We start from the raw sequence: 15,582 nt of genomic DNA, 5'->3' as shown, positions 1-15,582 counted from the left end.
GATAGGAATCCTAAGCCCTGTTCCTGGAGTGTTATCTCTTTTTTCTTTTTATGACATCAGAGGGAAGGGAATGGTTAAAAGCATGAGTGGGTGTGTGTGTGTGTGTTTCAGACAGGGAAAGAGGCAGAGAGACGGAGGATAAGAAAGGGCATAGGAGGACCCAGAAGGATGTTAAATGTTAGAGTTTATTCAAGACAAGCACAGTGAATCCACAATGGTTACTGTGGCAAGTGATGCACACTGATTTGCCATCAGTGGTAGACGGAGAGCAAGGTTTTGAGGAGGAAGTTCAGGTCTCCATGCAGCAGAATGAGCAAGTGGGCCCCCGAACTGAACTTACTAAATTTTGAAGCAAGTGAAGTTGTACCATTAAAATTAAAGGACTCTAAAATTACCTGACTGCACCAAGATTTGACATTCCTAAATGTCAAGTATCTCCTTGGGTACTGCACCTCCTAAGCCACACAGTAGAATGCTCTTTCTTCAGCATACTTTAGGAAACGATCCTTTGCCTTTTCAGATGAGGAAAGGCACCCATCTTTAAACCCACATTAATCCACCTTACTTCTCTGTGGGGGGTTCGCAGCAGGTCTGGAAGAGATGGTCTCAGGGATGCTCAGTCAACCAGCTCTAGCCAAAGGATAGAAACTACAAGCAGACTAGCTACAAAAGCCTCCTTATACCACTAGGACGGCAATCCTGTACACACATGTCTGGAGTAAACCCCATTGACTTCAACAGGGCTTACTTCGGAGTAGATATGCATAGGATTGCCCCATGGGCCTGCTTAAATACTAGAACCCTTTTAATGCTGGGGCACTGTTTCACTGAAGAAAAAGTAATGCAGAAGTTCTACACAAACCTATGCAATCCATCAGTCCCTGGTCCACATGCAGTTCCTCCTATAATGCCTACTCACAAGTCCCACCCACTAACGGTTCCCAAAAACATTAATTTAAAAGCAGTTCTTAAATTAGATTCAGATTCTGCCCAGCATATTCCTTCCTAAAGAGTGCCAGGGGACAACAGGATGCTTTCGGACGACTCTTTTGGAATTTCATGGATGTTCAGAAGATGACCTATTTCTCTCACAATCCTTCTGTATTTTCCCTCTACTTCTTCTATCTTGTTTCTTAAGTGTGGAAAATGTGTTCTGCAAAAAAAGGACAGAATCGCTGCACAATGCCCCTGGCAGGGAACGCGATGGCACGTCCATCTGGAAGCATCCGTTTCAGTCGCTGTTGCCAGGTGAAGGAGAACACTTTTCACAGGGCTTGCTTCTTAGTACACGTACATAGCCTTGCGCTCTTGCTTACTGTTTTCCTCTCCTTGGGTTGGATTTGCACTTACTTAGAGCAGACCTGCTGAAATGAGTGGAAATAATTTGCCCTACTCCGAGCCCAATCCATTATTTTGTTGCTCTCATTTTAAAAAACAAAATGGCTTATTCTCCTTCTTTCTCCATCTATCTTTCTGTGGCTTGCCTCCTTGCTGGTCAGCCTTGTGGTGGTGCCATGCTGGAAGGCCATGCAAAGGATAACATGCAAACAAGCCCAAACAGTTCAGGTACATGTTGCTTTTCAATGATGCAGTACATTTCTCTCTCTTACATGGTGGACAGGTATTGACACAGGCTGTGGTTTGGGTGCTTCTTGATGGGTGACTGTGGTGGTAACAGGAGAAGGTTGCACATTTGAAGAGATCTTTGTGCGGTTTTGGTATCTGGGAAAACATAAGAAAATACATTTTTACCAAAAAGAAAAAAGGAATATATCTTGTTAAAGCTGAAATGTTTGGTGAATTGATTTGATTAATGGACTTTAAAATTAGTTTTTCTTTATTCAAAGAAGGATCCACCCTGAACTGGGAAGTAGATCTTTATCTATATATCTACCTATAGCTATTGCTATAATTTTTAATGCAAATACTTATAGAAACTGTACATTGCAAGCAGCATCTTAAAAGATAAATTTCCCCTCTAGGAAAGTCCAGAGATGCTTGCTCCAAGAACTGGTGAGTTTGCCTTCAAGCAATACTGGATCCCAGCTGGGCTTGCCAAGTGTTAAAATGCCCTCAGGTCAGCTGGCCCTTGATGTTCCTGAATGATCAGTGAATGTTTCTTCAGGGAAGCCAATCATTTCGGAAGGTTTCTTGATACTGAGATTGCTTTGGAAAGCCCTGAATGGGGAAAGCCCTCATTCCACAAACCGAGACGGCAGGGATGGAAATGCCTTGGTTTTGTGGGAGACACAATCTGGAGTGCATGCTGACTGGGTGACTTGCTTTTTGCAGGTGGAAATTTACAGCATATTGTTTTACCAATTGAATGGGAAGATACTTGAGAGCCAGTGTGGTGTAGTGGTTAAGAGTTCGGGACTGGGACTCAGACGATCTGGGTTCTAGTCCCTGCTCAGCCATGGAGCCAACTGGGTGACTTTGGGCCAGTCACAGACTCTCAGCCCAACCTACCTCACCGGGTTGTTGTTGTGGGGATAAGATGGAGGAGGAGATGTTAGCTGCCTTGAGCCCTTTATAGGAAAAAGGCAGGATATACATCGAAAAATAAATAAATACTTGCAGTATTCCCAGCACAAATATGTATACATACTGGAGGTAGCTACAAGGAGACATGCAGAATTAAACTAGATTGATTAAAAGAGGCAGACCAACCCCCTGTTGCTTTTTAATGACTTATGTGCCTTCCTGGGGAAGGAGGAAAGATAATGCTCTCAAAGCTAAGCCATTATCTTATTCCGAAGGAGAGGTGGGGGAATGCAATCTAGGGACGAGCGAATACAACTGCAAGGGTTAATTTGTCTCACTTGCTAGTGGCAGGCTTATTTTTTTGACAGACTTTTTTCCTTCCCTAAATGATATTATTGTTTCTTTGTGTGGTGTTGTTTATGTGGTAACAACTGTAGATTTAGCAACAAGAAAGGAAGACTGACACTTAATCGGTTATATTGCCCTTTGAGGACATCCAGATTGTGTCTTAATATTTACTGTTGCAAACACAAAAACATAAAACCATTCTTCAGTTTGCAGCTCCCTTTAGCAGCTTGACATATTACTGCAAGAAGAAGAAAACATAGGGAAATGCTGGGCCAAATTCAACCTGACACCTAAGAGCTGTGCTTGGATTCACATACACACTGGCATTGCTTTTGAAAAGTTGAAAAATAGGGAGAGGGCGGTGATAATGGTTTTTCCTTTGCACCATTTTTCCAATTAAAATTTGGCCTCCAGTTCGGTAAAGTGCCAGTCCCCTCCCAACTTGGAAGGGATGATTTAATTGGGGAACAGGTGCAAGAAGGAGGAATAAACCCCCCTTTTGTACTGTGCTGTGGCCTGAATCCAAGTTACCTCTCCCCTTCTTTTAATTTAAAGATGGCAAACTCTATTCAATCACATCTCCACAGTGTTTTACAGAAACCCTCATTTATACAACACTTACTGATCCATTTCTTCTTTGTTGGTGTCACTTTCCGATTCAGAAGATGAGGCTCCTGTAAAAGACAAAGACAAAGCAGGTTTCATGCATCACCAAATTAATATAATACGTTAATTTATTTAACAGTAACGCAGACTTCAGTGCAGTACAACATGTCTAGAGAATGCTATTTCTCAACCAGTAAATGCTGCAACTGTTAGCACATGAGCCAAGTAGATAGCAATTGCGCCAGGCACCTTCTCGGTATGAATGACGACCACGGCAGCATTGCCTGCCCTGTGCTATTTTATAACTTTGTGGGGTGCGAATATTTCCTATTTAAACTCTTCATTGGCAGAGTGAGGCTTGGTATGCCCAGCTTTCCACTCAACTTCCCCTGGTGAATATACAACCGGAGCACATGTGTGGAGCTTACACTGTGAGTGCATAAAATGAGGTGACTTTTTGGGCCTGCATTGATTTGATCTCCTGGGAAAGCACCAAGAAGTAATTTCCACTGCCAATGTTTTATGTAGTTAATGTGCACGCACCCAGCATAGATGTGCGTTGGCTTACGGTCCAGTGTTTGCAGCCTGCATGTCTATTACATGTTGCCCCGGGAGAGCAGAGCTGGAAAGAAGCATTCGCTGGCCTCTGCCACCAGCCAGGGTGCCAGAATTCACTGGGAGGCTGCACCCCAGATTCGCAGGAAGGACATCAGCCATGGAACACTGGCTGGGCCCCGTCCATCAACCAGAGAAGGAGCAGCTGCTCAGATCTTGCTCCCCTGCTCCCACCAAGAACACTCTGCTCTGACTGCCGGTTGTCCTGGTATTACAGAGCTAAAGGGAAGCGCACAGTGGCCTCTGCCACCAGCCAGAGGACCAGGATTTACTGGAAGGTGCTCCGCCTGGCTCCCGAGGAGAAGGGTACAGTATCAAGGGGAGGACCTGTCCAGCGCTATCCATCAGCCTGAGAAGGAACAGCTGCCAAGAACTCCCCACCCCTTTTCTCTCCAGAAAGAGCACGGAGCTCCAACCACCAGTTGTCTTGGGACTACGGGGCCGAAGGGAAGCACTGGCTAACCCCCTGTGTCGCACTGGCTCTCGGAGATGGCTGTCCCGCACAGAGCAGACAGGAGTCCTCTTTCTCTCCTTCTGTGTTAGTGCCATTAATTGCCTGTCGCCCTAAGGATCATTGAAAGGCAGGGCAGAAATCATTTAAGTAAATGCATACCAGTATCAAGGCACCAGTTTTATTATGGGAGCATCACTTTCCCCTGAGTTGCAGGGTGTTCTCGTGGGGACAGTGACAGAGCATTCTACCTTTGTGCCCGGATTAAGCGCATCAGAAGCACTGACCTGGCTAGTGCTGGTAACAGGGCTGGATGGCGTATGCCTAGCAGTGAGACTGCTGCGGTTTTTTTTTAAATGCTTGTATTATTATTTTCTTTTCAGGGCAAGGAGACTGACATTCTACCTACTATGAAAACAGCCTGATGACTCATCAATAACCTTCTAGCCTTTGCAAATAAAATGAAAAGGGAAGCTTGTACAGTACAAGAGGCTGTTTGTTTTCCCAATTGCAACTGTTTTTCCATTATTGATAAGTCAATACCATTTTTTCTATGACTGACAAGTCAAGTTCTATTTATTAAATTATGTATTTATTAGGTCTTTTTTTAGCCCACCCCATTAGCCACATGACTTCCTGAACTGGTTAAAAGCAAAGTTAAACCATTCTGGGAGCCATAAATGGCTGCTGAATGGTATATAAAAGCAATAATAAATAAAGTGCTGAAACCGACTGAATTGAAACTGACACTTGGTGTTACAGTCTGGTAGTCAATTTCATTCTTCAGGGAAACTTTAAAGACAGAAAAAGAAAATTCCCTCTGAAGATGAAGTCCATTCACTGTTTAAAGAGAAGATGATAATCAAGAACTATTCTGGAAATGGGAGGGAATTGCAGTGGGTAAATGCTCTCCCCACTTTTTCAATAGATATCTAAGAAAAACCTGCTTTGGGCATGAATTAGGAAGTGAGAGGTCATAATGATGTCACAGATACTATCAAAAGGCACCCAAAACATTTATTGTGGACATGATGGGAAGTAGTTGCCACTTCTACTGGACTGGGTATTATCTGGGACAGAAGTGATGATGAGCCATACAACTCCCCCCCTTCCATATTTGCATCATTGCATGAATTTTCATGCCAATATTATTTCAAAAACTAATTGGAGCCTTGCGCTCTTGCATACTAATCATACACAAGAATTAACATCTTGCCATATTTTTAACCACTGAGCAGCAGAGTCTCCTTGCCCCACACTGCATCACAAGCAGCAGCACACATGCTGAATTGTGTGAGATACACACATACACTTACAAAAAAAGGTTGCAGGCTACACACTCCCTTTCTGTGCCCCGTCCTGCAAGCAGTTTCTCCCTCTCACAGCACAGTGATCTCCTCCTCAACATGTGATTCTGTGCCCCGTCCTGCAAGCAGTTTCTCCCTCTCACACCACAGTGATCTCCTCCTCAACATGGGATTCTGTGCCCCGTCCTGCAAGCAGTTTCTCCCTCTCACACCACAGTGATCTCCTCCTCAGCTCGGACATGGCATGAAGGTGGTGTGTCACATAATCTCAGCTGAGGAAGGGCGTTCAGGCACCTGAACCCATCCAGCAGAGAGCTACTTTGCATTCTGTGCTCTCCCACTGGATTAACGGCACCACTGCGGGTTGTTCATTATCCAGCTGCTTCGCTTTCAGTTACCTTCTACATAAATCTCTGCAGAGGTCGAGTCTGTCCCATAGATGTTGGAAGCAAAGCAGGAGTAACGCCCTGTGTCTTCTTCAAAAGCTTCGAGGATGATCAAGGAATGCTGCTCTCCGGACTGGATGATGTGAATATCTGGTGAATTTTCAAGTTCTTTTCCTTCACAGTACCACCTGGGAAGCAAGAGCAGTATCGGTCACCACAAGGCAACCAGGAGAAGGGCTGAAACACAGAAAACAACTGCCCAGTGTCTCAAGCAGAAACTTTTATCAAGCAAATGAAGCTGAAATCAAGGGTTGGACCACTTTTGCTATTCTGCTGTAGATGGAGTTGCCATATGCTTATCAGAAGAGTTGTAAATAGGAGGTAGAAGCAGTGTGGCTTACTGGTTAGAGAGGTGGACTAGAACTATGGAGACTTAGCTGAAATCAACACTCTGTTCTGAAACTTAATGGGTGATCTTAAACCAGTACCCTCTCCCCTTGCTGGGCCAAGGTTCCTCACAAGGTTATCCTGAAGATCAAATGCAGGTGGAACGGGGCAAATATATTGCCTTGGACTCTTTGGAAGAAGATGAATAATTCATGGATAAACAAAAAGGTGGATGTGGCTGGAGGAAGGGTGGGTAAAAATAATTGTTTTGGTTTTTAAGCTTTTCAAAAGGATTTTCTATGAATTGTCAGCATTATGGTTTCCAGAGACAGGAAAATGTATAGGGAACTAGTGAATAAACTATGGATCATATGCTCAAACAAGGATATATTTAGAAAGATGCAAGATCCCATTTTCATTTGTTATGGAACTATTCCCTGATTCCTTCTATTAGCATGACTGATAGCAAAAGCCTGCATGTGGCAGCCCATAAAATCCTAAAACACAAGATGATCCCCAGAAGCTGTACAGGCTTCGCCCACTTCTCTTGTTCTGAGGGCCCCTTGCACAACCGGGAAAAAGAGTGGCCTGGAAACCTTGGTTCATCTCACCAGCACTGTCTGCTCTGACCGGCTACAGCTGACTAAGGATTCGGGCAGAGTTCTTTCTAGCCCAGCTGCATGGGACCCTTTTGGGTGGCAACATGAATCTGGGACCTCCACCTCTGGAGGTAGGAAAATATGTTGGCCCTGAAGGTCTTGTGCCTTGGTGGCTCAGCAGGGCGCGTGTCATGATCTGGTCGTGGGTGTCTCCATTCCCATTCATGCATACTGTCTCTCTCTCTCTCTCTCTCTCTCACACACACACACACACAATGGGAGAGAGAGAGCGATTAAGAGTCATTCTACGATGCACTCTCAGATGCATAAAGAAAGATATGCCAAGTGGAAGTTCTCCTCCCACTTCCAGCCCCATGTCCATGTGCTTCTCAGCTGTTTCCAGTGCTTGGTAGCTTGGAAGAGAAGGATACGGACTAAGGCCTGTATTCAGCCAGGTTTGGTCCAAAGCTTTTTGTTGCCTGAGGGGATGGAGAAGATGATGCCTCTCCAGTTCCATATAGAAAAGCCCACTGGGTTGGCAGTCAAGCCTTCCTTTGACTTCACGAATGGGGCTGCATCCCTGACCGCAGCTGAAGACGGCAGGTGGGCTTAGACGAGGGACGGGCAAATGTGGCAGACAAACCAATTTTGGCCCTTCAGACACTTTGCAGCAGTCATGGACACCATTTTGCTTTTATTTTCGTAATGCCTGCCCGCCTGTTTTCAGCGTCCATGGTGGGGGTGAGGGTGGAGATTCAGGACAGATTGCTGGATTTCCCCACACAGCACATAGTTAAACTATAGATTTTGCATCCATGAGATCTAAGTAATGGACACCAATTTGGATAGCTTTAAAATGGGCAGAGATGAATTCCTAGAGGAGAAGACTGTTAGAGACTGCTAGCTAGCCCTGATGGCTCCTCCAGTAGCAGAGCCAATATGCCTGTGTACATCAGTTGCTGGGGAACATGGGCAGGGAGGTGCTGTGGCATTCATGTGATGTTGTGAGCTTCCTGCAAGCCGTTGATTGTCCACTGCATGGACAGAGTGGACCTTGGTCGGATTAGGCATGGCTCTTCTTCCTTGTTATGGATCTATTCCATTCCAGCCGCAGCTGCCTTTAGATAGCCGCGTGCATGTCCTCTGTCGCAAAGCTCACACTCAACCCTCTTTAACCCACATGTGCTGTACAGCTGTTGGCCAAATCTGACCAAAAGTAAGGAACTCAGAGAGCACGTGTGCTTTTGCACCTTCAGCGCAATTAAATCATATCATCACTGTGACTATAAAAATAAAAGGGAACTTCTTTCTGCTGCCCCGATGCTTGGAATTAATACCATTTTCTTCTAGTAATGAATATATTTTTCAAAATAAAACATTTTAATGTTAAAAATTGCCTGTGTATATACTTCTGTAAAGTTTAGCTTGTATGCCACTATGTCCTAAGGATTCCATTGTAGCAGCGTCTGCTAAGAGAGAAGAAGGGGAATCCTTTCTGCTCTCTTAAAAGACTTAAGATGTATCCTTCCATGTTAGAAAGGGGTAAATTCTGCTCCTCCCAGCATCTCCCAGCAAGGTGGCTGGAAGATGCTGGAAGTTTTAGGGCTTACTCTGTCTAAACAGGCATAGGGTTGGGGTAAGACCGCACCTGTAATTTTCTTTTGCATATCCCTTCTGATTTATTTTATTTATTTATTTATTTATTTATTTATTTAAAACATTTCTATGCCGCCTCCATCGCAACAAAGCCTCGGGGTGGCTCACAACAAAAACATACAAAATCATACAAAAATTATACACTAAAAATATTAAAACCCAGTGCATCTCGGCTTAAAATTTTTTAAAAGTCCTACATAATAAATTAACACTTAAAATAAGTTTTAAATAAAAAGGTCTTAGCCTGGCGCCGAAAAACAAATAACAACGGCGCCAGGCGGACCTCTCTGTTTTTCTTGTGTGCCAGGGCTTTTTAGATTGCTTCCACCTCCTCGGGACTGCCCGGAGCAGTTTCTCTGTTGCTGAGATCAGTAGCCAGCATTTTCCCTCTGATCAGCGGGACTGCAGAGCAAGCAGGCTCGTCCTAGCATTAGGGGATGCATGCGGCGTGATCAAGGGGGGGACAGTTGCGGCCCCTTTTAGCAATGAGAATCTAACAGAAGAGGTTCATGAAATGACAGAACGGGTGGAAAAAGGGAACACAAAGCATTTTCTTTCTCTCTGCAGTCAAATAAGAACTCTGGAAGTGGGAGAAGGGATTCAGTGAAACTGAGTGGCTGTAGATTGCAAGTACTGTACTTCTTCATCCAGTGCACTAAATTAGGGTGTTTTTAGATATGCTTTCCGGGCTGTGTTGGGAGCTATAGGACCTTTTTCTGTCTAAGCATCCATTGGATTGCACCCTGATTCCTTTGATTCTGACTTTCAAAGGGGAAGAGGCAGGTAATGGAGGACAAGTCTATCCACACTTATCACCCGTAAGAGCCGAGAGGAACTTTTTCATTCAAAGGCAGATGTGTTAGAGAATGTCCACTGTTGAAGGGTTGTGGCAACATCTGCAAAGAGTTGTTGCCTTCATGGATGTCCTGAAAACACCTAACTACTCACTGCTGGAAACAGAATATTGGGCTAGAAGCTTGCTTGGTCTGGTCCCACAAGGAAATATGTTCTGATGTTCTATAGGAGCTGGGTTGGGCCAGTGCAGCTGAAAAAACATGGAGATGAATGGAAGGAGATGGTAACTTAAGGAGAGCTTTCTGTGTGACTTCCTACTTCACCCTATGTAGTTGACCCATGCAGGAAAAAGATATGCACATTTCCATACACTGGCATGTGCAGAAGTCATATATGGTGGCCACCCAATTAAGGAACAACCTATTAAGGCCCACCTGGCACCACCATGACCGTCTTTTCAGTGTCAGGTTAAAACTGTCCTCTTTTCCCAGCCATTCCATGGAATTTTTTGGCATATGTAAGGTTTTATCAGTTTTATTATGTTTAGATTTACTGGAATTGTTTTAGATGTTTAAACTGTTTTAGAAGTTTGCACATTGGGACTGTATACTGCTTTAAACATTTATTTTGGAATTTGATATTGCATTTTATTATATCTTTATTTCTATTGAAGAGGATTGCCTAGTAACTGTAACACATGCATTGGTTACTTCCCGGTTGGATTTCTGTAACGTGCTGTACGTGGGGCTGCCCTTGAAGACACTCCGGATACTTCAGATGGTGCAAAATAGAGCTGCCAGGATGCTGTCGGGGACTGGGCGTTATTCTCATATAACCCCAATCCTCCATCAGCTCCATTGGCTTCCCATTGAAGTCCAGGCCCAATTCAAGGTACTGGTTTTGACCTATAAAGCCCTAAATGGCTTGGGACCAGGATACCTAAAGGAACACTTTCTTCCCTATTTGCCCTCCCACCACCTGAGATCGGCAACAGAAGCTCTCCCCCAGGAACCCTCTTTGAAAAAGGTTAAGAGACAGAGTACTCGGAGGAGGGCCTTCTCTGCGGTGGTGCCCCGACTATGGAATGTGCTCCCCTCCAAAATAGGGAGGTTTTGGAGGTGCAAGCCTTGACGATACCTCTAGTCACTAAGGCGGGGAGGCGGAGGAGAGCGCCGCCATGGATGCGAAAGGAGGTGGTTAGAGGGATTAGATGAAAGAGGAACCTCCGTAGGAAATGGGTACTGGGGCAAATAGACAAAAGTGTATACCTGGAGGAGGAGGCCCGTTGCAGAAGGATTCTTCGCAAGGCTAAGGCTGATTACGAGCTGAGACTTGTCAAGAATATCAAGAGCAAGAAAAAGGTCTTCTTTCAGCATGTAAATAGGAAGAGGAAGGAGAGACAAGTGGTGGGACCACACAATAAGGAGGAAGGCGATCCAGTGACTGATATGAGGGAACAGGCACAGATGCTAAATGACTATTTTGCCTCTGTGTTCTCCCCAAAGCAGGACGGAGGATATCCGCATAGGAGATTAGATGAGGCTGGGGACTTAGGGGCACAGATGAGAGTCACCCCCCCTTGAAGTCGAGGGGCTCCTCAGGGCATTGGACATTACAAAGGTGCCAGGCCCTGATGGGTTACACCCAAGAGTACTTAGAAAGTTGGCAGGGGTACTCTCACACCTGCTGGCCTGCATTTTTGAGGCCTTGTGGAGAACGGGTGAAGTTCCAGAGGACTGAAGGGTGGCATCAGTGGTCCCAATTTTCAAAAAGGGTAGTAGAAGGGACATGGGGAATTACAGACCTGTTAGCCTTACATCCATTATAGGAAAAACAATGGAAAGGCTCATAATAGAGAGAGATCTAGTGATGCTAGATAGGGAAGGGAGGCTGACAGCCACACAACACGGCTTCTGCAAAAACAGGTCCTGCCAGACAAACCTAGTGGAATTCTATGACAAGGTTTCAAGATGGCTAGATGGAGGGGATGCAGTGGATGTGGTTTACCTGGATTTCAGCAAGGCCTTTGACAAAGTGCCCCATGATATCCTGGTGGAGAAACTGAGGAGGTTTGGGATACACCAAATCACTGTCCGGTGGATTGGGGCATGGTTGACTGACCGAAAGCAGAAGGTAACCATTAGTGAGGAATCATCGGGATGGTGGCCAGTGACAAGCGGGGTCCCCCAGGGCTCTGTCCTGGGGCCAATCCTGTTTAATCTTTTCATTAATGACATGGAAGAAGGGGTGAACAGTCTGCTGATCAAATTTGCAGATGACACTAAAACTGGAGCAGTGGCCACAACTGAGGAGCAGGTACTCCAGATCCAAAAGGATCTGGACAGACTATGGAAGTGGGCAGGAGACAACAGGATGGTGTTCAATGTGGATAAGTGCAAGGTCTTGCACTTGGGGCATAGGAATAGGTGTCATAAGTACAGGTTAGGTGACAAGTGGCTGGAGAGCAGCACTTATGAAAGGGACCTTGGGGTGCTGGTTGACTGCAGGCTAAACATGAGTCAGCAGTGTGATGCGGTGGTCAAGAGGGCAAACGCCACCCTTGGATGCATAGCCAGAAGTGTGGCTTCTAGATCAAGAGAGGTATTACTACCACTCTCTATGGCTCTGGTGCACCTGCAACTGGAGTATTGTGCTCAGTTTTGGGCCCCTCATTTCAGAAAGGATATAGCCAGGTTAGAGTCAGTGCAGCGTAGGGCCACAAGGTTGGTGGCTGGTTTGCAGGGGATGGGGTATGAGGCGAGACTGGGGGAACTGGGTCTCTTCAGCCTGGAGAAGAGGAGACTCAGAGGGGATATGCTGGTGACATACAGGTATGTGAGGGGATGTTACATGGAGGTGGGTAGAGACCTGTTCTCCCCTGCAGAGGAAGGCAGGAGGTGCTCCAACGGAGCCAAGCTCAGGGAGCCAAGGTTCCATTTGGATGCCAGGAAGCACTTCCTGACAGGATCCCGAGGGTGTGGAATGGGCTTCCATGAGAGGTCGTTGAGGCCCCATCTATGCGGGTGTTCAAGGATAGGCTGGACGTGCACATGGTGGGCATGTCGTGAGCGGAGCCGGCTGGTGCTGGAGGTGAGACTAGATGGCCCGGGAGACCCCTTCTGACTCGCTCTGTTTCTATGTTTCTATGTTTCCCCATAGAGGTCCACCTGGTGCCATCATTATATGTTTTTGGCACCAGGTTAAGACCTTTTTATTTAATCAATATTTTAATATGTTTTAATATTGTATTTTATTTATTTATTTGCTTATTTAGACAGCTTATTTGCCACCCGCATCACATAAGCCTTGGGGCGGCTTACAAACTTTTATAAACTTGTAGCCAGAGTGGGTCAATTTACTTATGTTGTAAGCCATCCAGAGACGCAAGTAATTGGACGGCATACAAATTTTATACATAAATAAATAAATAATATTGTATTTCTTTGTTGTATGTTTGAGAAGTGGTTGTGAACCGCCTTCTGCTATTGGGTGGCACACAAATAAAATAAGAAAAGGCTGTTGCATGATAGGTGTGTTTGGAACTCTGCAGCTCTCAGAGATTTACAGGACAATTCTAGACATGTCTATTCAGAATCAAATCTCCATTGAGTTCAGCGGCACTCACTCCCTACTGAGGGGATGTATGGCTGCAACTGTAATTGTCTTACAATAAAGCATCATCTTTTTTCTTTTTTTTTACACACGATGCTGCATAGTTCTGTACATATTTCTAGATCACATGGGAGGCAATCCTAATTTGCAAAATTTGGATGAACAATAATTTTTCTCCCTTCTCTCCCACAATGCATGGAGTATACCTTCGTAGTGGGAATTTTAGGAACAAATCCATAAACAACAGATTTTGACTGAATCCTATTTCAGGAAGGGCCTTGTATTTAAGATGTTCCTAGATCTAAGATCTCCAATGCAACCAATTAAAAGACCTGGCTGAGCTCTCCCATCTTTTCCTTCTTAACAGATTTTCCATGGTAAGGAAAAACGACAGCAGAAGTGGTGGAAAAATAAGGGAAGCTTTAAGAGCGGAAGAGGTCATCCTCTGGACTCCCACCCAAATAATATTCCACAAATGAAGTAGAGTGATGGCATAATAGTAGCTTCCTCTAGGAACTCCCCCCAGATTGTAGTGTATATTCCTAAACAGCAGGACCTTAACATCATAATGTTTCAATATATTCAAAACCAATTCATGGATGCAGCGACGCTGCCTGGGTTAAGGAGGCTCTGGGCAAGATGCTCTCCTGGGTGTTCCACCATAACGGTTTCTGGGGTCACTCCTCTGGCCACTGGTTCCCTCACTTTCCTAACATACCAGGTGAAGAAATGGAAAAAGAGCTTTTTAAAAAGCAAAGGGGGTTGACTTGCTCCTTTCCCACCACTTGGCCACTTTCCCTTCCCACTTCCTCTCCAGAGCTTTTATTAAATGGCCGTAGGAACGGTGGCACTTACTTTCTTCCCTTTGCCCTTTTTCAACTTTTTACAGAAGTGGTCTGGTATGCTGTAAAGCAAAGCTCCATTGAGGTTGCCATCTTCCTCTGCCCCCATCTGTTCTGAGCAAGGCACAACTGGGGTTTTGCTCTGCAGCGTGCGTGACGTTTTTGGAAAAAGGAGATCAGGTGTCACTACCACTGCTGAGATTTCATTTGTATGCCCCTGGACCTGTGCATCTAGCAATACTGCCAGTGTAGCCAAGGGCAGAGTAAAATGTGATGGCCAACGTTATTTTTAATCATTTGAAATTTGGACAGATCGTTCTGATTTTGGTGTCATTGTTTATAAAAAGAGGTCAATCTGTTGCAGAACAGCTTTGAACAATTTTTGAATGTAAGCTCAATGGCTGTTTTTCAGAAGTAATTAAATATTTAATTAATTTAATTTGGACGGTTGTGCCTGGGAATTAACTCAGATAACAGTTTTGCCATTCTTATAGACTGCATGAATCTATGCATCCTCTCTTGGTAGGATACAACCTTCATTGCTATCAACTGCATGCCCTACTGATGTTGTGTTGCCAAACTGGAAATTAATTAAAATACTAGGACTAGACTTATGTTATGTTTTTTCTTTTGAAGCCACACTTTGATTTTCCTGGCTAGTGCTATAGCTAGTCCATCCATGATTTGCTAACTTAAACAGATGCTTAGCAACGGTTTCTGTACCATGGTGACATACGTGGTGTCACAAGTCTCCACATGAATTCATGAACAGAGGAACTCCTTTATTTCATTGGGCTATTTATATTTCTTTGGTCCCTATCCAGCCATCTGGGTCCCAATCTATCCCTCTGGATATGCTCTTTCCCCCTCACTACCAGATCTTTGGTAGTTTTGTAACTTTTGCACAGCACCTGCCTCATAGTAAAAGGTTTCAACACTTCTCCTAAGACTCAGGGGCAGCAATAAGAGGTTTTGCTACAATATGCTGATGTTTGCTTTTGTTTCTTGCATGTTGCCCTGCTCTTTTGGCCTAGCCTGTAATGGAAATTGCCCCCCAAGAGCTTATCTGAAATGGAATTTAGTTTCCAGGTTCAAAAGGGTTCAACAACTTGGCTCTACAATCTCCTCCAACGATCAATAATGCCTCAATAACAGACCTTTCCCAGTTGCATTCCCAAAGATCTTTTTGCCTTGAAATACCAAAAAAAGCAGGCATTTGCTATGTCATATTTGTATCTCTCTCTCATTCATACAATACAGATGCAATAAAACACAATATAAAATTCCAATATACAGATTTAAAGCTACACACTTCCAATGGACATTCATGTAAAAACAGTTTAAACTTCTAAAAAAGGTCAATAAAACAAAACTTAATAAAACAGCCAATTTATGCCATGAAATTCCATGTGTTGACCATGCCACTGGTTCAGGAAAATATTTAGATGCATGGCAGCTGGGGTGATGTACTTGAATTCCACCAGTAGGTAGAAG

At 44.5% G+C, this 15,582-nt stretch overlaps 1 protein-coding gene across 4 annotated transcripts in view; it reads right to left on the bottom strand.

The window, feature by feature from the left end:
- The window catches only part of MYPN (myopalladin), a 96,775-nt gene that overhangs the window by 41,284 nt on the left and 39,909 nt on the right, over window positions 1-15,582 (bottom strand). For all 4 annotated transcript variants that reach the window (XM_044420440.1, XM_044420439.1, XM_044420443.1 and 1 more), the window contains exons 3-5: window positions 6,210-6,385; window positions 3,455-3,506; window positions 1,611-1,722 (exon numbers count right to left, since the gene is read on the bottom strand). In XM_044420440.1, coding sequence (XP_044276375.1) covers window positions 1,611-1,722; window positions 3,455-3,506; window positions 6,210-6,385 — 340 coding nt within the window. The remainder of the gene's footprint in view (window positions 1-1,610; window positions 1,723-3,454; window positions 3,507-6,209; window positions 6,386-15,582) is intronic.

The sequence above is a fragment of the Varanus komodoensis genome, unplaced genomic scaffold, assembly GCF_004798865.1.
Source record: "Varanus komodoensis strain SLA01 unplaced genomic scaffold, ASM479886v1 scaffold11, whole genome shotgun sequence".
Taxonomy (NCBI): Eukaryota; Metazoa; Chordata; class Lepidosauria; order Squamata; family Varanidae; genus Varanus; species Varanus komodoensis.
Note: the sequence above shows the minus strand (reverse complement) of the source record. Positions and strands in the feature narration are given on the sequence as shown.